Source organism: Ictidomys tridecemlineatus, chromosome 5 (assembly GCF_052094955.1).
Source record: "Ictidomys tridecemlineatus isolate mIctTri1 chromosome 5, mIctTri1.hap1, whole genome shotgun sequence".
Lineage (NCBI taxonomy): Eukaryota > Metazoa > Chordata > Mammalia > Rodentia > Sciuridae > Ictidomys > Ictidomys tridecemlineatus.
Genome location: NC_135481.1, coordinates 192,680,863 through 192,702,491, shown reverse-complemented (window position 1 = coordinate 192,702,491; position 21,629 = coordinate 192,680,863). Strand labels below are relative to the sequence as shown.

General features: G+C 50.6%; 1 protein-coding gene across 3 annotated transcripts in view; it reads right to left on the bottom strand.

Annotated features, from left to right (window-relative positions):
* Positions 1-21,629, bottom strand: part of Atp9a (ATPase phospholipid transporting 9A) — a 114,298-nt gene that overhangs the window by 75,787 nt on the left and 16,882 nt on the right. The window contains exons 1-4 of one of the 3 annotated variants that reach the window (XM_078051903.1): positions 11,906-12,073; positions 10,454-10,598; positions 8,597-8,710; positions 1,580-1,688 (exon numbers count right to left, since the gene is read on the bottom strand). In XM_078051903.1, coding sequence (XP_077908029.1) covers positions 1,580-1,688; positions 8,597-8,710; positions 10,454-10,598; positions 11,906-11,907 — 370 coding nt within the window. In that variant the 5' untranslated portion in view covers positions 11,908-12,073. Of the gene's footprint in view, positions 1-1,579; positions 1,689-5,586; positions 5,614-8,596; positions 8,711-10,453; positions 10,599-11,905; positions 12,074-21,629 lie in introns of those variants that run through there. The other 2 variants (XM_078051902.1, XM_078051904.1) reach the window with 2 other exon arrangements.

The window sequence follows — 21,629 nt, the reverse complement described above, 5'->3', positions numbered from 1 at the left end:
AATGGGGGCCATGGGCCACCAAAGGCCACCAACAAAGGAAGACAAGTGTTTGATGCTGGAGCCATCTGCCAATTCTCCTGAGCGTCTTTTCAAGAACTGAGTGACGTGGAGGCCGGAGCTGGGAAGGGGTGCTCAGGGAGGACAGGAAAAGCCACTGCGATATGAAAAGAACCAAGGAGGGAGGAGGGCGGCCGAGCGGGAGCCCAGGGCCCCTTGTCCTGAGCTTGAGAGACCCTCGGCACCCTCTCTGGTGGGGCTTTTGTCGGCTGCCAAGCATTTTCGATGTTACAGTAAGAATATGTTATTAAGGGCGGATTTAATACACACGGCCACAAAAAGGCCCCCGCACAAGGCCTTCTGACTGCCCACGCGGAAAGCCGGAGCCTTCTGCGGGGATCACACTGGCTGGTTTCTTTAGGTGGCAAAACGTCCTGAACACAGCCGCTTTGCCTTAATGAAACATTTTTAGAGCAACTCCGAATCTCCCCGCGTCTCAGAAACGACGAATTTCTAAGACCGCCAAGGAGGAAAATGTGTTCATAAACACTGAACACCCCCACGCTGCCAGGAGAGGTTAGAATTTCAGTTGTTGGTGGATGAGCCCCAAACAGATCACCCCAACATTTCTCCTGGAAGAAAATACTACTGAAAACCCTGAACCCGTGGACAGACTGCTGGTGTGGAAGCTGAACTACACACTGCAGCTCAGACCCCGGTCAGGAACCAAGGCCCCTGGGCATCTCCGCCGGAATCCTCAGTGTCCTGCAGGCGGGGCACGGTTTGGATTCCCCTCGGCTCTCCTAGAACAGCGTGAATTCCCGAGGAGAGCCAGTCGTCCTAGAGGACCGCCGACTGTACCTTTCTCCCCGCAGACCGGCTCACCTTCAAACCAAAGGCAGCCTGGGCGAGGCCGCTCCTGGCTTCTCCGGGGGTCTCCTGGGGTGGGCTTTAAAGTGCCACCATCTAAAATGTGCAGCAAGCCCTACCAGGGGCCAGGGACCACGTTCATCAGGCCCCTTGTCTTCAGGTCAAAGCCATGCCCACGATGCCTCAATATGGAGGATTTATGAGATTTATGAGATGCCTTCAGAGATGATGTCGCAGATGGAGCGTTTGTGTGAACGTGTGGTCTTTGTGAAAAGGGACGCTGCAGGGTTTGCCCGGAGAGTGACCACTGCGGACAGAGGACCTCTGAAACCTGGTTATCTTTGAAAGCTGCTCATGGCCTCCCACGTGACAGGAGGGCGCCCTCTTCTTCCTCAGCCAGCGGAGAAAAGGGAGCGGGCAGCTCAGGAGGGCACGGAATTAACTCCAGGTCGAGGCTGACCGCGGGCAGGTATTGGACCGGACCAATTCTTACAAGGCCAGGGGCAGAGCCCTGGGCCGGCAAAGCTGCCCGAGTCCTACCAGGCCCAGGGCAGATAGAGCCGTGCTGCCCCCGCTCCCAAGTTCAAGCCACCGAGTGACCGAGCGACAGTTTCCCCACGTGCCACACCCCAGCCCAGGCCTTCAACTCTGCTCCCGTGACCGTCAGCGGCCTGTGACAGCTGCAACCCGTGGCCCCGCAGCCCAGGCTGACCTCTTGCCGTGAGCCGGCTGTAGACCTGGGAGTTGACCTCCTTGTCGCGCACATAGCATCGGATCTCCTCCACCGCCTCTCGGATGACAGTGACAGCCAGCACGAAGCCCTGAAATGAGAGGGACAGGGGGTGAGCCCTGCTTAAAACAAACAACTGTACTTTCTGCAGATGCCAGGGGCAGAAGAGGCAAGAGGCCGCTCAGCTGGGCAGTGGGCAGGACCCAGGGGTCATCCCGCACCACTGCCCCGCACACACCCCAGTCTCTGCTCTCCCTCTGGGAACACGCACTCACTCACACCTGGAGACAAGCTGCTAGAGAAACACAGAGGCGGCCACCAGCGTCATGTGGCACACCCGTGCGCCATCGCAGGGCCTGGAAGGGAAATGCCTAGGAAACCCGACGTCTCTCCACAAGACAGGGACACATCTGCTCACAGGCACCTCTCCCTCATGGTGCCACTGTCAAAATGCATTTCATCAGGCCATGTGCACCCACACCACGGAGCAAGGAAGCCACCCTCCTGTGCATCTCCAGCAACCCAGGTGGACGGGGCCACTAACAGGGACCATTCAGCAACGTTAAAAGAATAATAAGAGCCGTCCACTGCATTGACAGCAGAGAGGGGAAGTCAACCTTCCAGAATGCACAGCACAACGCTGTCCCTGTGAACAACAAAGAGCAAGTGACCTGCTAAGGACTTTCTAACTTCCTGGACTGAAAGGAATTTGTTTCAACATTTTTTTTTTTTTTTTTGTACCAGGGATTGAAACCAGAGGCACTTACCAGTGAGCCATATCCCCAGGCCTTTTTATTTTTTTGAGACATGGTGTAAGTTGCTTAGGGCCTCACTAAATTGCTGAGGCTAGCCTCAAACTTATAATCCTCTTACTTCAGCCTCCTATGCTGCTGGGATTATAGGCACGTGCCACCACTTAATTTTTTAACTTTTTTATAAAGAAATCATAGTAAAGCATTGATCATGTAAGTATCAACCAATAAACATTAAAACACACCACAAAATCATGGACCTTCCCCTCAGTTCAGGACCCCAAAAAATCTGGTGGGGGAGTGAAGAGGCATCCACAGCAACAATCTATTTCCAATTCAGATTTTTCCTCTTGTATCAACAGAAGCAAAATCATTCCTTCATTTTTCTTACACTTTCACAGTCGTCTTTGTATTCTCCCACCGGTCCCCTCTGCCTTCTTTTAAAGATTGCAGGAACAGTTACTGCCCAGGGGTGAGCACTGTGGTCCTTTGAGGATTTCATTTTCATATTGCTCATGCTGTCAAATAGATTAATTTCAACTCAAAGGACTTTAAATCTCTTACATAAACCTTGCCAGGGATGTGCAGCTTCGTGAAACTCCTCCAAAGATCCAAGCACGGTTACGATCGAGGGATTGCTCCCGCTTCCAATCAGATGTAAAACACATGCCCCAGCCAAAGGAAAACCGGTACATTTCACAGTAAACGCATAACCAGACAACACAGGAAGGCGAGAGAAGTGTATTCTGGAGGGAGCTCAGACCTGGTTCGCAGAACTCTCCCCACCCCCACCTGCTGCTTTGCTGTTCTGTACCAGAATCTGGGTTTTCGCTGTGTTTTTTCCCCAAATGTTCCAGTTTCTATTTCTCTCTGCCTGGGCCTGGGTAAATCCCATCGATGCTAATGAAAACTGTGGTTCGTTCAAAGATAGGATCGACTCACTAACCTCTGGGCTGCGAATACATAGCACCTGAATCATACCAGCCACACTTGCGCACGCACATTCTGATTAATCTGAACTCCTAGGCTAGAAACTGCTTGACGAAAGGATGCGAACGTCATCCAGAAATGCATTCCAACTGTCCACTTTAAGATACCCCAAACATCCACACGATTCTTAAGGAAGAGTTTTACTGGGACGGGGGCAGTCTGAGCTGGTAAGGAAATCCTGCCATCGTGCAGACAAGCAGTCCCCAAGATGCTAAGCCTCTTTTGTAAAGTTGTACATCAAAAATAGACTAAGCCCAGCCACTCAGGAAGCTAAGGCAGTGGGATCATTTGAGCCCAAGAGTTTGAGGAAACATGGGGCGGGTGGGGGGGAAGGAAAGAGAAAGAGAGAGAGAGATTGATTGATTTACTAGAGCAACACTAATCTATGGGGGATAAAAAAAAAAATCAGAAAAGTAATTTCCTCCAGTGGGGGTGGAAGGTGACCAGAAGAGGCAGAGGGAAGGACGGAAACCTTCTGTATCTTGATGGAGGTGGTTTATCTGAGTATTGAGAAATGTCAAAACAGACTTGAAAACTCACCTGCTGTGTGCTGTCTGGTAGTTACCTTATACCTCAATGACAACATCTAGATTTACTATTTGGTCATCATACCAACCATTCAAGCTATCTCCTAAGAATTCCCCCCCCCCCCCGCAATATGTTAATAGTAAGGAAAAGAGCTATTAAACCCTCAAACTTAACCTAGACAACAAGTAGCACTGTCACTACTGTAAGAATTTCAAAATTAAAATGAGGACATAGGGCTGGGGGCGTGGCTCCCTGGTAGAGTGTCTGTCCAGCCCTGGTTCCAGCCCCAGGATTGCAAAACAAAAGACATATTCTGAGAATTTCTTATTATACATCATGAACTATAGAAAAAGCATTTTTTTTCTTGCAAAAATTCATTTCATTTTCCTAATAAGTCAGGACCTAGACGTGACCATCCCTGTCTTACAGATGTGGAAACAGGCTAAGAAAAGAGGCTTGTTTCAATGTAGACCACTTCCTTGTGCGTGTGGGCAAGCGCTCCACCTCCAGCGGCACCTCCAGCCCGAAGCACACCCCTTCTCAGCTGCAGCTAAGAGCCGGGCCCAAACCATTTGGCCCCATGGCCTGCATTCCGAACCCCTGAGCTTACAGCGAGATTGGAAATGAAAGCCCTTTTGGTGTGGTCAGAAGACATTTCAAAATATATTCTAGCCAAGAATTTGAATTTTATTTTGTAGGTAAAAAATCTCTTAGGAGAGGAAGGAGAAGAGTGCAGGAGAGGAAGAGGAATCGGGGGAGGGAGGAGGGACTGGAAAGGGAGGCGGGACGGGAAAGGGAGGCACCGAAGACCGAGAGTCATCAAACTGTCCTGTGAGTGCACAAACTCATCACAAGGAACCACGGCTTTGTGTGTAACTATAATGCGCTCACTAAAAAGATATTAGGTGAAATCGGCCACCATCACCTGAAAAGTAGATGCTAATTTGCCTTTAATCACAATCCCCTTTTCTATAGTCCTTATTAAGACTTGTAGAAATACAAGACAAACACCCCAAACTTAAGCATCTTGGAAAAGCTCAATATGAAAGAACCCATGGGCTGGGTGGGGTGGTGCATGGCTGTACTCCCAGCAGCTTAGGAGGCTGAGGCAGGAGGATCACATGTTCAAAGACAACCTCGGCTATTTAGCAAGGCCCTAAACAACTTAGCAAGACCCTGTCTCTAAATAAAATACAAAAAAGGGCTGGGAATGTGGCTTAGTTAAGCACCCCTGGATTCAATCCCCAGTACCAAAAAAGAAATAGGTCCGGGGCATGAAATGAGAGCCCTCCAGAGGCTGCTCGCACCTGCAGACAAGCTGTCACCTGCCTGGCTTCCACCCCCAGCAGAGGCGGTGGCAGAGGTAATCACTGCCTACACTGCCAATCAGGCTCCTGGCTTCTCTTGAAAACTCGGAGCATCACGTTAGCATGGAGGCAACACTGGAGCGGAGGCTGGACTCCTCTCAGAGGACAGGCACCCTCAGGTCATCCCAGGCCCTAACTACCAGGCTCCAGGCCACCTGCCTCACCCTATCCAGCTGCCACTAGGCAGGGAACTCCCCAGCACCACTGCCGATGGGGACAAGAGCAGTAGGGGAAAGGGCGCAGCACTTGCAATAAAGTCACCCGAAACACTCTGCTCCTGGTCCACCAGCCCCAGGTGCCACCTGGCCTCCCACCGCAGGAAGGACCCACTTCCTCCCACAGGGTTTCAGACCTGAATGCACATATGATCTCCTTAGTTTCTGGTGACTCAGCAACTGAGGTGACTTGCGATGTGAGTCCTGTGGGAGGAGGTCAAGAACACTTAAGAGGATAAAAGGCACCTCCCAGCTCCACAGTCACCCAGCGTTGGGGAAAACCCCTCCTGGCTGCTGCCCATAAATCAGGCCTAGGAAGAAGCACTTGCCAGAAGGTGATCACAACCCTTGGAACATATGGTTCACGTTATTCTGCAGCCTACTTTTCTCATGCAATGAAAACCACGGTGCACATCGCACGTCAACACACACGGAGCTACTTCACGGCCGTCAACTGCAGGGCAACCTGCGGAGTACAGCTAGCCTACCATTGGGCAGCTACTGAGTACCGCCGTGTGCTCCCAGTGTTGAGTAACATCAGCCACGCTGGGCAGGACACCGTCTGCATTCTGCAGCACACACAGAATTCCAAAGCCCTTCATGATCTCCCAAGCTCCGCTGCGTGGAAATGGAGAGTAAGTCCCTGTCCTGCACAGCCTGAGCCTGAACCCAGGCCACGCCCTGCTCACCGAAAGCCCCGTGTTCTCTATCCCAAGCAACGAGTCCTGTTTCCTGTTCTGATCCTTTCTGCATGGGAACTTCCAATAAATGCCTCCGAAAAAACTCAACAGAGCTTATCTGATTTCCTACCCAAGTCTCATCAGTCGCTTAGGTTGCCACGTCTACGTTAATCCAGGTGAAAAGGGGAGCGAATTCTTGACAGATGTGGCCAATGTCTTCTCCCCACATGGGTGCCAACTGCAATATAAATGAGGCTAGAGAGGAGCTGATATGTTTGTACCCCAAGAACTGATCAGATGATGGGTTGACACTACACGCTGGGCAGATGGATATAACACGAGAAGACAGCCACAGGCCTACAGGCCAGGTGCACAGCACATCTGAGAGGCAAAGGTGTGGCAGGGGACACCCAGCTGTCTTGTGGACATCTTGGGATGCCGTTTATAAAACACAGGCACCCACGGGCATCTAGAGTTTAACACAACGTTACCCTGCATGTGAAAGGTCAGTGACTGCATGAGAAAAAAAAAAATTTTTTTTTTTTTTTTTGGTTGTGGGAAGATACCAGGGATTAAACCCAGGTGTGGTTAACCACTGAGCCATACCCAGCCCTTTTTATTTTGAGGCAGGGTATCACTAAGTAGCTTAAGGCAGATATTTTTTGGTACGGACGTTTCTGTCTTTCCTGAATCAGGTGGACTTATTACTTTGTTTCTTTTTTTTTTTTTTTGCACTGCTGGGGAATGAACCCAGAGCTTCATGCGTGCCAGCCAACGCCCCATCATGCAGCCACATCCCCAGCAATGTACTGCCTCAACTACGTCATAAGATCATCAGCAGAAGGTAGCATGATAAATGATATTTCACGTACGCTGTCACTTTTTTAAAACAATAACTTATGGTTTAATTTGTGCAAGGGTGCAGTGAATGGCGGAGGGTCTGATCCACGCAGAGGGGTGAGGATGCTTCATGTAAAGCAAATTGCCAACACGTGGGCTTGGCAGCCCCTGGTCAGGTTTGCACCTGCCCGTGTCTGGATGGGATGTGGGCTCACTGTCAACCCCAGGCTTCATGCTATGAGCCCAGCTGCCTCTGGCATCCCAGCTGATAAGGTGAGGCTTCCTGAGGGTCACTTCCAGTGCAGAGGAGCACAGGTAGCCCCTGGCCTTGGTGAAGCATCAGGCACAGGAGGGTCGGTCACCCCAGAGACAGGGGCCTGGATGAAGATCCTCCCAGCATCCCACCTCAGTCACAAGTGACTCAGCAAGAGAAGACTGTTCCTGACTTCCAAGAGCACCTCTGCTGCTTCTGGGGAAGACATCCGCCTCCTCCTCTTCTGAGCACAACACGGCTCCCAACCTGGCACACACAGAGCATGACACCCACCCAGGGTTGTCCCTTGGCAGCTGGCTCTCTACTTTGGAAGTACTTCTGCACCAAATCCTATCTTCTCCCGCCTGCTAACACCAACAGCAACCACAAGGCTTTTGTGGAAGGAGGTCTTCTAATTTTACAACTTTCTCTTAAGTAAAAAATTTAACAAGATCTGTAAGAACCTACGGGTTCCCCTTGAGTCCCACGTGGTGAGAAATAATTCCATCCATAATGCCTCTGTTTGGAGAACGGGGTAGAAGGCCGGCCCTCTCTGTGCTTTCTTCTGTTCCTCAATGCTCTAAGCACATGCTCAGCACAGGGCCAGCCAGGCACTGCAGCCCCCTGGAAACTCCACCCCATTCCCATCATGGCTGCCCTGGCAAGAGGCCCCTCCAACGCCACCCACAGGCAGCACTGAGCGAGCTGGGATAGCCACGGAGCCTGGCCTCGCCCTCCTGTCTCCACAGCAGCTGAAACACTGGCACTTATCCACGGATTGTCCGTCTCCTCCAAACGTCAGGCTCACAGGGACAGGGACGTTCACCTATTCCACTCACTGCTGTGATCCCAGCACACAGTAGGTGCTCTGTGACCATTTTCCAAAAGGGGGAGAAGAAAGAAAAGGAGGGGAAAGAAGGAATGAAGGGGCCAGCCGGTTCTGTCACACTTCAGACACACGAAAGCACAGATTTTGTTGCTTTTCCAACCGCCACACTGTAACACCCCGCACAGAATAAACGGAAAATGTGATCTGAGAAAATAATTCGAATAGTACAACTCATGAGGGCAGAGGATTTGTCTTATCACTTGTCAAGTATCCCCAGAGTCTAAAATTGTGCCATATACAATAGAACGCGATAAGTAATTTGTGAAATAATGAATGACAACTGACCCACAGACAGATGAATGGCCAGACTTTGCTGCAGTCTGATCTTGGCAGTGTTTGACAGTAAAATCCCGGGGACTCCCAATGTATTGACCGGAGGGCACTAAAAGGCCTGCTGCTGAGATCGGGGCGGGGTGGGTGGGAGGAGACAAAGAACTGTTTGCAAACCTCTGCGGCAACTCAAGGAAGGAGGCTGATGTACTCACCAGGGGGACCCAGTAGGTATACAGAGCGCCAAGCCTCATTTCAGGAACAAACTGGGAGCAGGCGAGAAGTAAGAAGTAGAGGTTGAAGAAGTACTTGAACTGGTTGAATAGCACCTGGAAGGCAGAGAGGAGATGTTCAGGGCTCACCTGGTGGGTGAGGTGTGGGAAGTGAATATTTAAAAACATTCTTAGGCGAGGGTTCGACTCCCATGCCCCTCTTCACATAGAGCTTAAGCAGTTCCATAAGCTACCTAGCAAAACACATGGGGAGTGAAAATTCCACTTGAAAAAGTAAATAGATATCCATGGAAACTGTAAACAACAAATTCAGAGCAGTAGTTGGTGGCAGTGGCATGCAGGGGGCGTGGACTCTGTGGTGCTTTACTTCTTAAACTACGTACTTTTCAAATCAGGTAGGCAACCGGAAATGTTACTACAGAAACAGTTTTAGTAAGACATGCTTATGCTGTAAAGTCAGATCAGAAAAGGACGACAAATAGTGATGGCTAAATAGGATTTCAACACCACAAAACAGTACTGCGGAATCCTAGCCTGGTCAGGGGGGTTCCGGCAGAGTTCTGACTGCTCCCTCGAGCCCTGGGTCTGAGACTGATCCCATGTCACTAGTTTTGACCAATGAGCAGGAGAGAAAGTTTCTTGGCTCTTCTAGGCTAAGGCAGTTCAAAGCCAGTACACCTCTTACCCAGTCCTGGAATTTGGTAGCCATACAATCTGGATGGCATAGCTACAAGACAGAGGACAGTGACCAGTGCACGTAAGATTTCCCATGAGAGAGAAGAAAAATTTTTATTTTTTTGACTTAAGATACACAGATTTGGGCAAGTTGTGGTTTGTGGCAGCTAGTACTAGACATAGTCAAAATCACCCCTAAAAACATTCAAATTAATCTTGAACCACGCTGTAACATACCCAGGCTTCCTTATCATTGCCCAACTTCTCACACTAGAGATTTTTTTCCTTCCTGCATTTGAACTGATTGCTGTTGCTCCTTCTAAAGGCAACAGACTTATATTTCAAAGCTATACTGGAAGCCAGACACAGTGACATATTCCTATAATCCCAGCGACTCAGGAGACTGAGGCAGGAGGATCACAAGTTTAAGACCAGCCTCAATAACTTAGTGAGACCCTTTCTCAAAATAAAAAATAAAAAGGGCTGGTGTGCAGTTCAGTGGGTTCAACCCCCAAGTTCCCCCCCTAACCCCACCCCACCCCGAGCCTGCCCTCGCGCACCCACACCCACACACACACACAAAGCCATGCTAGATTAAAAAAAAGAAATGTAATTTGGGTGAGTACTGGGGAAAGGTGTGCTCAGTCCCTCCGTAGATTTGCACAAGTCAATGGAGAAGCGTTGACTCTAGAAACGTCGTTCACCAGGAGACATGTAAGTAGAATGTCCCTCTCCAGATGAGTAGGGTTAAAATTTATCTTAGTGTTTTTTTTTCCTCTATACTTTTATTTTCCAATTTTCCTATACTCCTGAGCATGTGTTTCATGGTGATAAGAGGAAAAAAAGAAGTGTGGCTGATATTCTCTGCTGATGTTTTGATTATAATGCTGGGTTCCCAAAATACCTTTCCCACTCTTACTTTCAACACATCAAATAAATAGGAAGTTATTCTAACCAAACAGGCAGAGTGTCACAGCCTTGATGACAGATGGAAGTTCCCTGCAGGTGCTCAGGCCAGGAAAGATGAATCATCAATGACGAAGGCAGCAAAAAGAACACACAGTGTTCGCCAAACCTGCCCAGGGGCTCCACTCTGCCAAGACTGGCACCATCCATTCAATTTGTGGTGGGAAAAGAAAAGGGTTTGGACCTGCCAGCACATACCCCAGGAAGAAAGGTGAAGAAATTGTACTTCTGGTTGTTGATAACATTCCGAGGATATCTTTGGTCCCTCTTCTCGGGGTGTCCCAGCCAGACAGTGCGCGGCCTGGGCTCGCCTCCACCACAGCATCTCAGCCACTCGCAGCACCTGTTGGAAAGACAAGTCCACAACCTCAAGGCCACGCCCAGCCACGCCCACACCCACATCAAGGCCACGCCCCACATGGAGGCCACATCCAGCCACGCCCACATCAAGGCCACGCCCCACACACCAAAGGCACACCTACTTCTCCCAGGCTGAGCCCACATCAAGGCCACGCCCATAAACCAGGGTCCCACCCACATTTCCCAGGCTAGGCCCACAACAATGTCACACCAACAAAATAGAGGCCTCCCATGTCTGTTCACTCTCCTCAGAATGCCTTTCTGTTAGGTCTTGGCTAAGTCAGGAACACAGCCATATTTGGGGTTTTGTCCGTTAGTGAGATGGGAAACTAGAGCGAAGGTCCAAGTAAAAGACACTTTGTCCCAGGGCGCACGCCTGTTAGCCCAGAGGCTCCAGAGGCTGAAGCAGAAGGATTACAAGTTCAAAACCAGGCCCAGAAACTTAGTGAGACCTTGTCTCAAAATAAAAAATAAAAGATGGGCTGGAGATGTGGCTCAGTGATTAAGCACTCCCGGGTTCAATCTCTGGTACAAAAAAAAAAAATATATATATATATATATTTATATATATATATATACACACACATACATACATACATATATACACTTATGTATTTTTTTGTCCCCAAACTTATATTACCTATTTCATAAAGCAGGATTCATTTAAAAAGGAAAAGGAAAGCACTATTTTTAGATTTTGCAGGTGAGAGAGGGAAGCACAAAACAAAGCACCCAGGTTTATGGAGAGGCGAGGCACAGTGGAGTCTCAGCCTGGGCTTGGGTCTCCTTCCCAGTCTTTCCTCCAGCCATGCTGTGGTGGAATGTTACATAAAGGGACCAGGAGTCTCCTCCACCCCCAGCTGTCCTTTATAGCAACACCCTGGAGGTGGAAACCAGAAAGCTGATGTCTCTCAGCCCAGCAGAACCTGGAGACTCAGGCCGGAAGTACACCCAAACCAAGCACCACCCCAGCCTGCTATCCCCACAGGGCAGCTCGTCGGCACCAACCCACAGGCACCCCCTGACCCAGCTCAGCCCTGGAGAAGGAAGGGAACGCCTGGGATCTGCACCATTCCGTGAAGGGCAGCTCACCCACAGGAGGGCTGATAAACCAGGGTCTGGAGAAGGAGGAGCCCCTTCAGCACCACAGTGGAAGTGCCCAGGCCAGCGGCTCACCTTGCTCCAGTATGCACAGCCTGCGAAAGAGAACCCCAGCCCTGCCAGCTCTCCAACCCCCAAGATGTCGACAACTATAAATAAAACCAACCGGGCGTAGCAACAATGACTCACATAATTACTTGTCCTGAGCGGACCCTCCTTCTGCCCTTCCTCCTGCAGGCCACGTCCTGGTGGTATGCTGGGGTCCAGAGCTGAACCAATATAGTCCTTGTGCTTCAGGACCCTAAAGTCAGCCAGCAAGCTGCCTGCTCAGACGCTCAAAATTTCCACGATGAAACACAATGCTCTTTTCTTAAAAATAGCATCCTCATTCCAGTAAGCCAGGGCTGGGAGTGGAGTGTGCTCAGAAAGGGACAGGTATCACTTCTAGTAACTCAGTCCTGCTGGCCACTTTCTAAGTCGTTCACAGGTCAGACACAGAGAAGTCTCAAGAAGCCCAACCCCTTGCCCACGTGCTCCTGGCCACAAATCACCCATGTGGGCCGTCAGTGGATATTCACCGAGGCCAGATTGCATGAATGTAGGAAGTAAGGAAGGCGGGAGAGAAAGAGAGGGAGGGAGGGAGGAGTGGAAATAGAGTGCATCTGAGAAGGCAGACACATCTGTGATGGCCGTGACTGACCCCTCTAAGAGCCAGCACTCTCTCTGCATCCTGCAATAATCCTGCAGTGATAGGTCTCACAGTTGTATGTTTCCAGTGAAAAATGAGAAAGAATGGAGAGGGATTAAACCTGTAGGCTCTTTCTGTTTTGTTTTGGCAGCTACGCCCCTCATCATTAACCTACGGGTGTGTGCAGGAGCACCAAGCATCAGGAGGCTCTTGGCAGCAGGCGTGCACTGTGCCAGCAAGAGACTGGAAAGAATCTAGCTGTCCTCAGAGGGAGGCCGGGTTAACACTGGGTTCATCCATAAAATGGAATTCCTAACAACCGGTAAAGAGCGAAATTCGTGAAAAGTAAGGCGCTGAGAGGTGTCATTCTTTTGCACAAAAGCAAGAGGATACACCAACAGATGCACACGGGAAACCTCCAGGACAAGCTGATCCCACCGACACCCCCCCCCCCCGAAGGAGTAGGGGAAACTCCTGCACATCTTCGGGTAACACTGGCATTTTTCCCTTTGTGCGCGCACCGTCTAGGAGACTCAATGCTTTTCAGCTAAATTCATTATGGTAAAGACCCATTTATGAAATGACACCTGATATGAAGTACTAGTCCAGGTCCTGTGAGGGCCAAGGACTGGAACAAGACCCTCGCCTTCTCCTAAGGCAGCACCTCACTGTGAAACAGGGCTAGGTGCTAGAGGATAAAGCAAGGCCTCCATCATCTGAGCCCCGTGTGATCAGCTCCAAGTCCAACTCACTCGATCTGATTTTCACCTCCCCCATTCACCTTCCACCTGCACTGAATATAACTTGCACTTTCCACGTAGTGTTTTCTGAACAGTCAGCAATCACTACAAGCAAGCAACCCCCCCCCCTTCTTTTCCATCAGACACCCATTCCCCGAGTATCCCCAGCAAGGCAGGGAACAACCTCAGGAGAGCATGTGGATTTGTCCACTGTCTGAACTCCTCAGTCTTGGGGATTCCTGGGTTGTTTTATTTGACTTTGATGGAGCCAATTTTAGTTGACTATATATTAATTACTACCCAAATCTCCTGTCTCGGATTTCTGGCTGTCACATGGCTGGACCATCCTCAAAGACACATTCCTATTGGTTTTGCATTTCCAGACCACAGTGCCAAGAGTGCGAAGTTAAGAACTCCTGCTCTAGATTTTATTTGCAAACTAGCTGTGATGAGTTGACTCACCCACTTGCATACATTTATTTTAGAAGGTAACCTCATACCACCGCCACTCATGGAAAGCAGCACCACTCACCTAACCAGAAGGGCCACCTCAAAACAGGACGACAGAAAGCAAAGCATGCTCCCCGAGCCAGGTGGACGCTGCTGCGAGGCCCACCCCACTGCTTCCTCTGCTTATTGCAGAGACATCATCAAGTGCTTGGGGCTAAAAAATGTAAATACGGAGACTGAAAAAGAAGTGTGTCATCCAGGAATGGCTGAAACTTTATCACAAAGCAACTACAACTATCACCTGCCTGCATTCTGGACACCTCTTTGGTCCTTGAGCTTGATGCTTGATCATCCCCACCTGCCCAGACAGAAGAGGTGGCGGCCGGGCTCCCCGTGGACAGTGGGTTGTACACCCGCAGCCCCCTCTTTCCCTGGCAGCTTCCACCATTCTCTGTTTGCCTGATGATTGGTCACATTCAGCACCCAGGAGGGACATCCCCAGAGGGACAGTTTCCCAGAGCTGTGTTGTGGCAGCTGTCACCTTGGCTCCTGGGTGCTGCTGCGGTTTCTTAACACCAAACTGAGATGTCCGTCACCCACTGAGATGAAGAAACCTCTGCTGCAGTTCCAGACAGGTGGGGAGATGGGCTGCAAGACACCATCCTTGAGAGTGAGAAGTGCACAAGCACAGATCTGTACCGGCAGGACCTTGGGGCCAAGGCGTTGGCCACTAGAGCCGCGTGCAAACCCTGCTCCACACTGGCCCTGCTCCACACTGGCCGGCAGCGTTGGGCCATGCATCTTCCATTCCCACCATTTATCTCTAAGTCCTGCCTGGCTTAATTACTTTGGGACTTTGGGAATTCATTTATACAGGGTGCAGCAATCCCAGCTGCATATAATAGGCATTCAATTATTATTGATATTATTTCCTGAAAGCAATCTTTCCAGATCAAAAAAAGAAAAAGAAACAAACAAACAACTTTCCCATCTGTTTATAGCAACAGTCATAACAACTAGGTTACCATGTCAGGCTAGATACACTGCTTTTTTTTTTTTTTTGGGGGGGGGGGTACCAGGGGTTGAACTACATCCCAGACCTTCGATTTTTCATTTGAGACAAGGTCTCTCTAAGTTGCTTAAGGCCTCACTGAGTTGCTGAGGCAGGCCTTGAACTTGAGATCCTCGCCTCAGCCTGCTGAGTCACTGGATTACAGGCCATTCACCACCCGCCTGACTTAGATACCTTGTTTCTTACTTCCACCACTCATATATGGAAAATCAAAATGGATTTTCTTATTATTTGACTATAAAATGAATAATGGTCAGGACAAGAGAGCGTGTTGGCCAGTGCCCTGGTCTCATGGAACCTGGCTGTAAACCAAAGAGGAGTAAAATCCACCAGGGAAGGGCCAAGGGAACAATGTTTCTGAAAAAGGTAACGAATGTAACAAGGGCGGCCTCCACAGAAAGACCTCCGCTCCCAGCCTCCCCACAACAGCAGGCACCCAGCAAATATTTGCTCAGGGCTGGGGAATGTGGCTCCCTCGCTTAGCCTAGGTGAGGACTTGGGTTCCATCCTCAGCACCAAAAAAACAAAAGCCAACCTTTTTAGAGAATTAAAAAAGAAACAGTATTAGCTATAACACTCAGCAAATCCCGAAGAACATGAAGAAAATCAAAAGCAGGGTGGAGAAAATTGTCCCAGCAAAGGTTCTCAGAGAAGCAGGGGGTGAGCTTGCCCCTCCCCAGCCCCAGGCAATTTCTAGAGACAGTGGTGGCTGTCACAAGAGCAGGGAGGGGCAGCCCTACAGGGTCTAGTGGGAGGAGGCCAGGAAAGCCTCTGAACACCCCACAGTCCAGAGGAGCCCCCCGGGAGGCAGATCCCCCCACTCCCCAGGTCAGCAACCCTGAGGCTGACAGCCCCACTCTGTCCTAGACCTTCTGCCATGACAGAGCCACCCCAGGCTCCAGTCACTCACCACCTGAGGCTGCCCAGCCCCAAGCGTGACACTTCATTCCATTTCATGATTATAATTCAATGGCCACAGTGATCTGGTGGAGGTCTAGGGAATGAGTTCAGTAGAGATACACCTCAGGGGCTGGGGACACAGCTCAGTTGGCAGAGTGCTGGCCTCCCATGCGCAAGGCCCTGGGCTCCATCCCAGCACCACACACTAAAAAAAAAAAAAAAAGAAAAAAAGAGATACATCGGGGCCAGTGGCTCAGGGGAAAGAATCAGCAGAAACCTTCTCTCTTTGTTCTAAATACACCTAAGTGGCTAATTTGTTTTCCTTTTAATTAGGAAGAAGTAAAATCTGCAGTCGGAAGGATGCACAGAAGCCCCTAGGTCACGGCAGTAGGGCCACGAGCGTGTCAGGGCTGGAGGAGGACCGGAGGCCACCAACCATTTGCTGAGAAAAGCCACATGAATGGGACAACTGCTGTGGGAATGTGGGACTCAGACCCTCTGGTCAACCAAGTCCACCTGAGGGATGTCCCCTGCCTGGACACTGGCCAGGGAGCAACGGGAACAAGGATGCTCAGGGCAGCCAGAGAGGGAGCAAAGCCCCGGCAAAGTGGAACCTCGAATGGACAACCACCAAATCAAGGGCCATCACATGGCGTGTCATGCACGAGGGACTGCAGCCACTACATGGGTGGGCCGGGGGCAGCTCAGGGGCAGAGCACTTGCCAGCACGCTGGCGGCCCTGGGTTTGATCCCTGGCACCACAAAAAGATAAAATAAAAAATTAATTAAAGAATGAGGTAGAGACCTTCCAGGGAAAAACCCAAGGAAAGGGGAGAAACATGGAGGAAGGTCATTTATTCATCTGTAACTGACTTTACCATCTGTTACCACGAGCATGGGGAAAAAGTACTGAGAAACACCCAGCCCCACTGTTAACCCCGGGTGTCCTGGGTGAGGGGGCTGCCAGTCCTCTGTAGCCCTGCAGGGCACACAATTCCCCTCACAAATGTCCCAAGCCCACATGGCTCAAACCCAGAGCGCCCCTGTGGGCCAGCTCCTCCTGACCGAGCCCCGTCCCGCACCCTGGAGGTGTGCTCCGGAACTCCCTGGCCCCTCGCCATTCACCTTCCTCCAGACACACAAGCCCCCTGCAAGGCTCACTCACACCAGACCTCCTGCGGCCCAGCCTCTCTCCCCCATCCCCTGTGGATCCTTCAAAACCCAACCCTGGCTGGGCTGGGGATGCAGCGGGTACACTTTCCCAGGACTGGCAAAGTCGGACCTTCAGGGGCCCAGCAAACACCACAAAAGAATGAGCAGCTCAACCTTGGGGCTGAGGAATGGGGCACACCTCTGCTCTGCCAGGTTGGCTCACACCACACAGTGCTCCTGACCCTTCCAGGCAGAGACCGGACAGATTCCGGAGCAAAACTGATTCCACTTTTGTTCATTTTTTTTGATACTTGGGGATTGAACCCAGGAGCACTTAAACACTGAGCCACATCCCCAGCCCTGTCTAATCTATTATTTGGGATCTTGCCAAGTTGCTTAGGGCCTCACTAAGTTGCTGAGGCTGGCCTTGAACTTGTGATCCTCCTGCCTCAGCCTCTCAAGTCACTGGGATGACAGGTGTGCGCCACCGTGCCCAGCTCAGTTTTTCAATACTCATGCAAAACTGAAACCACACTGAGATATTATTTTTATTCATCACAGTAACTGAGGTCACAAGCTTACTAACACCTGTTCTGGGCAGGAAGAACAAAGGTACTTTCAAAGATAATTGAGAAACTTCTCAATTAGCACAACCCTGAGGGAGGGCATCTCCTGACAGCCATCAAAATTACCAGTGCACCTTCACTCTGGCCCTTCAAGGTAATCCCTATTGTGCAACGCCTTGCAGCCTTGCATTCAAGGTCGTTCACTACAGTGCTGCTAAGAATGGAAAACCCTTATAAACAACCTAAGTGTCTATCAGTAGGCTGGCTAAAGAAAATACTGTGCATCTACTCCATGGCATACTACAAAAGCATTAAAATAAAAGTTTAAAAATGGAACAGAATATTATGTACGGGTATGGAATGAGCCCAGGGCACATTATTAAGTGGGGGGAAAATGATGTACTGTGTAAGTCACACTAACAATTGAATAAGAAAAGAAAAATCTGTGTGTGTGTGTCTGTATATAGATATAAAACAATTGGTTTAAGATAAATGCCTAAAAATTCTCAAAGACAATCAGAAGTTGATAAGTGCCTGGGGAGGGGTCACAGTGACTAACTGTAGAGACTGACTTTGCAATGAATTGGTCCTGAACCATTTTAAACAATGAACCATGGGACTGTATGGTGGATTCAACTTTTTTTCTATGTAAACATCAAATTTAGCTGGGAGTGGTGGCGCATGCCTATAACCCCAGCGGCTCAGGAGGCTGAGACAGGAGGATCATGAGTTCAAAGCCAGCCTCAGCAAAAGTGAGGCCCTAAGCAACTCAGTGAGACCCTGTCTCTAAATAAAATACAAAATAGGACTGGGGATGTGGCCAGTGGTTGCGTGCCCCTGAGTTCAATCCCTTGTACCAAAAAATAAAATGAAATAAAAATAAAAATAAATTTTAAGTCAGATGTGGTGGCGCACGCCTATAATCTCAGCAGCTCAGGAGACTGAGGCAGGAGGATCATGAGTTCAAAGCCAGCCCCAGCAATTTAGGGAGACGGGATTCAATCCCTAGTACCAAAAAATTAAATTAAATTTTAAAACCTAGGACTGGGGATGTGGCTTAGGGGTAGAGCACTTGTATGGCATGTGTGAGGTCCTGGGTTTGATCCCAGCACTGCAAAAAAAATAAGAAATAAAAATCTCTCCCTGCTGCCCAAACAGTGAGCCCGCTCTGAGCAGGTAGCCTCGGTTCTCAAACACCCGATCCTATTCGCCTCCCAATGCTGGCCCTGGGTGCCGCATGCATGTGGCTTGGTGAATAACTCCCTGGGCCTTCACACACTTCTAGCTCACTGTGGGCACTTACCCCTGATCATTTGGCCACAAGTTGTGAAAAGGTCTGGCCGAAGCACCGGCCAGAGCCAGGCACACAGCAAGAGCCTACAAAATGCCAGGGGAGAAGAGGCACGGGGGCAGGAAAGATGGTGGAATGAGGTGGGCATCATTGCCCTAGGTACGTGTGACTGCATGCAGGGTGCGACGCTACTCTGCGTACAACCAGAGAAATGGAAAGTTGTGCTGCAATAGTGTACGCTGAATCGAAATGCATCCTGCTGTCATATTTACGTAATTAAAATTAGTTGATTAATTAAAAGAAAGAGCCTACAAAATGCCAAAGAACTACCAGACTCCCAGGGAAGGAAATTCTCCAGACACCAGAACAATAAGCAAAATCAAGTATGGCATGCACACACGGTAAATTCACAGAGAATAAAGCCCTCACTGTGTCACCTCCCCACCCTCCTCAGGCCCAGGGCAGGCCTTGATTCCGCCTCCTGTGCAGATGAGGAAACTGCATCTCAGAGACCCCCAGAGCAGCTGAGGGCCAAAGGCCGACCCAGAGCCACTGCTCTTAGCCACAGAGTTGACGTCCACGTCACCCTGCTGCAGAACATGAGACACCTCGGGAGAAACCCAGGTGACAGAATGCAGCAGGATGCCACCCGCCCTGCTGCGCCAGCCTCGATAGCTGGGCTCGATAGCTGGGCTCCGGGGGCTGGGAACTCTGCAGCCCGTCATGAGCAGTGTCTCCGTGCTCATTTTTCAGAGGAGAACTCTCTTGCCCAGTCTGTAAGCGGCAGAGCCCTAACTTGAACCAAGGCTGTCTTGCTTGATCCACGCTCTGGGCCCTCAGTGTTCTCCGCGGCCAGCCCTTGACCCCGGGAGCCGCCACCTCACTGGCAACCCTTCCCCAAGGAGATCTGGGCAGCAGCCGGGGCCACACTGCTCCCCAGGGCCACACTGCTCCCCAGGGCGTGGCTTTGGCGCCGAGACACCCTCTGGAAGCCATGGGAAGCATTTCAAAGGTGCTTGAAAAATGCCAGAGGCGACTACCCCTGCTCCCTGGACGCAGCTGACCCCTGGAAACAGGGAGCGCAGGTGCCGAGGAGGAGACACCGCTCAGCTGCACAGTGCCCTCAACAGGCAGGGGCGCACACCCCTCCCCACCAACGTCCTGCAGCCAGGGAATGCACCCTGCAACGTCCGTCCATGCGGAGAAGCGGACGGTGCATTTGCCCTTTGCAGACACAACAGCTTCACCATCAGAACTGGGACCAGAAAGATTTCCTTTTTATTCCTGCAAAAAACACATACCAAATGCTGCACACCACCGAACATACCTTCAATAACCACCTGACCGCACCCAGAGAAGTGAGGCTCACCAGGCATCCACAAAGCGGTATTGTGTGACGTGGCAGGTGGGGAAGGCCACCACCTGGTTCTGACCCTTGAACACGGGGAAACACAGGCTTCTGCAGGGTGTAAAGGGCAGAGCCCTTCAGAAAGCTACGCAGTGAAATGCAGCTGGAGCCCTTGAACCCCCGGCCACCTGCCCCGGGGAAGCCACTGAACCCAGGGACTTAGCATCCAGGGACTTAGCAACACAGCCGATGAAAATTCTTTGAAAATAGAGGAAAGTCTTTGCATCAAGATATCCTCTGAAGACTAATTTATAATGTACAACGGCACAAATGAAATGAAATGTCACTTAATAGCCACTTGTTAAAGACCAGAAGACACTTCCCTAAGTGCAACGTTGTGACAGGGGCTGGGTGTGGCTCAGGGTCACAGCTCTTGCCCTGCAGGCACAAGGTGCTGGGTTCAATCTCCAGCAGGCAAAACAACAAAGTAACAACCTAGGTTCTGTGTCTTTAACTTTTCTACATCAGGGGGGACTACCAAAGTGGGGGAGGGGAGGAGACTGTTTGAAAGCCCCGAGTGTGGGGCACAGACCCGGTTCTGAGGTTCCATGTGGGGGGTCATCCTGGGCCACACAGCCTCTCTATGGCTTGGCCTCTCCCTTGCCAGGCCTTGGTCCCACACGCCCCTGGTTCTATGCCTTGGCAAACAGCCCACAGCTACTAAGGACATTTGTGACTACCTGGGAAAGTCTCAGCCCACTTAAGGCCACTCTCCGCAGCCTGGGTAACACTACTGGCTACTGCTCCCGGAAGCTGCTGGGGTGGGAACAGGGGCATTTTCAGACAAGCCGCAGCCACAGGATCAATATAACCCGGGCCTGGTTCCTCTGAGATCTGTCACCCAGGCCTGAATGGAGGCAGATGGCAGGTGCATCTGCAGCTCATTCCTAAATAAGGGCTGGCTGCCAGGCAGGCAGAAAGGAGGGGAGGAAGGGAGGCAGGAGGGAGGAGAAATGTCCAGATTCCGCTTTTTATTCTGCGTAGAAGGGGGTTCCACTGTTCCCCTCCTGGCTCCAATACTAAGTATACACCTCTCCAAAAGCTCCCGAGTGCACCGCCCACCATGAGCCCTCCAAGGAGCCAAGATGGCAGAGCGCCTCAGGATGAGTCATGCTGAAGGAAGCAAAGGGCGCTGGGCAAGCAGGCCTGACAGGAACCGCGGCTCCTGGTCATCCCTTGTCGATTCAGTCATCAAATATTTATTGAGCATCTACTATATGTCAGCCTTTGTACCAAGCACTGGCGATCTTAAAACAAGACAAACATTCTGTAGGTGGGCAGGGTGGGAACAAAAAACACGGAAAAGGGAACGTGCCACTGAGTGGGAGGTGGCTCCTTTAGAGTAGGTGCTCTGGAAAAGTCTCTCGGAGGAAGCCTGGGAGGCAAGAAGGCAGCAAAGCTGTGTGTCCTTGGGTTGGTTAATTAACCCCTCTAAGCCTCATTCTCCTGGGAAAGGAATAACAGAGGTCCCTAGTACTGGGCCAGGAATAATGCCACAGGACAACCCACTTAAAATACCCAGGACAGGGGCTGGGATTGTGGCTCAGTTGGTAGAGCACTTGCCTAGCATGTGTGAGGCACTGGGCTCGATTCTCGGCACCATATAAATAGATGACTAAAATAAAGGTCCATCAACATCTAAAAAT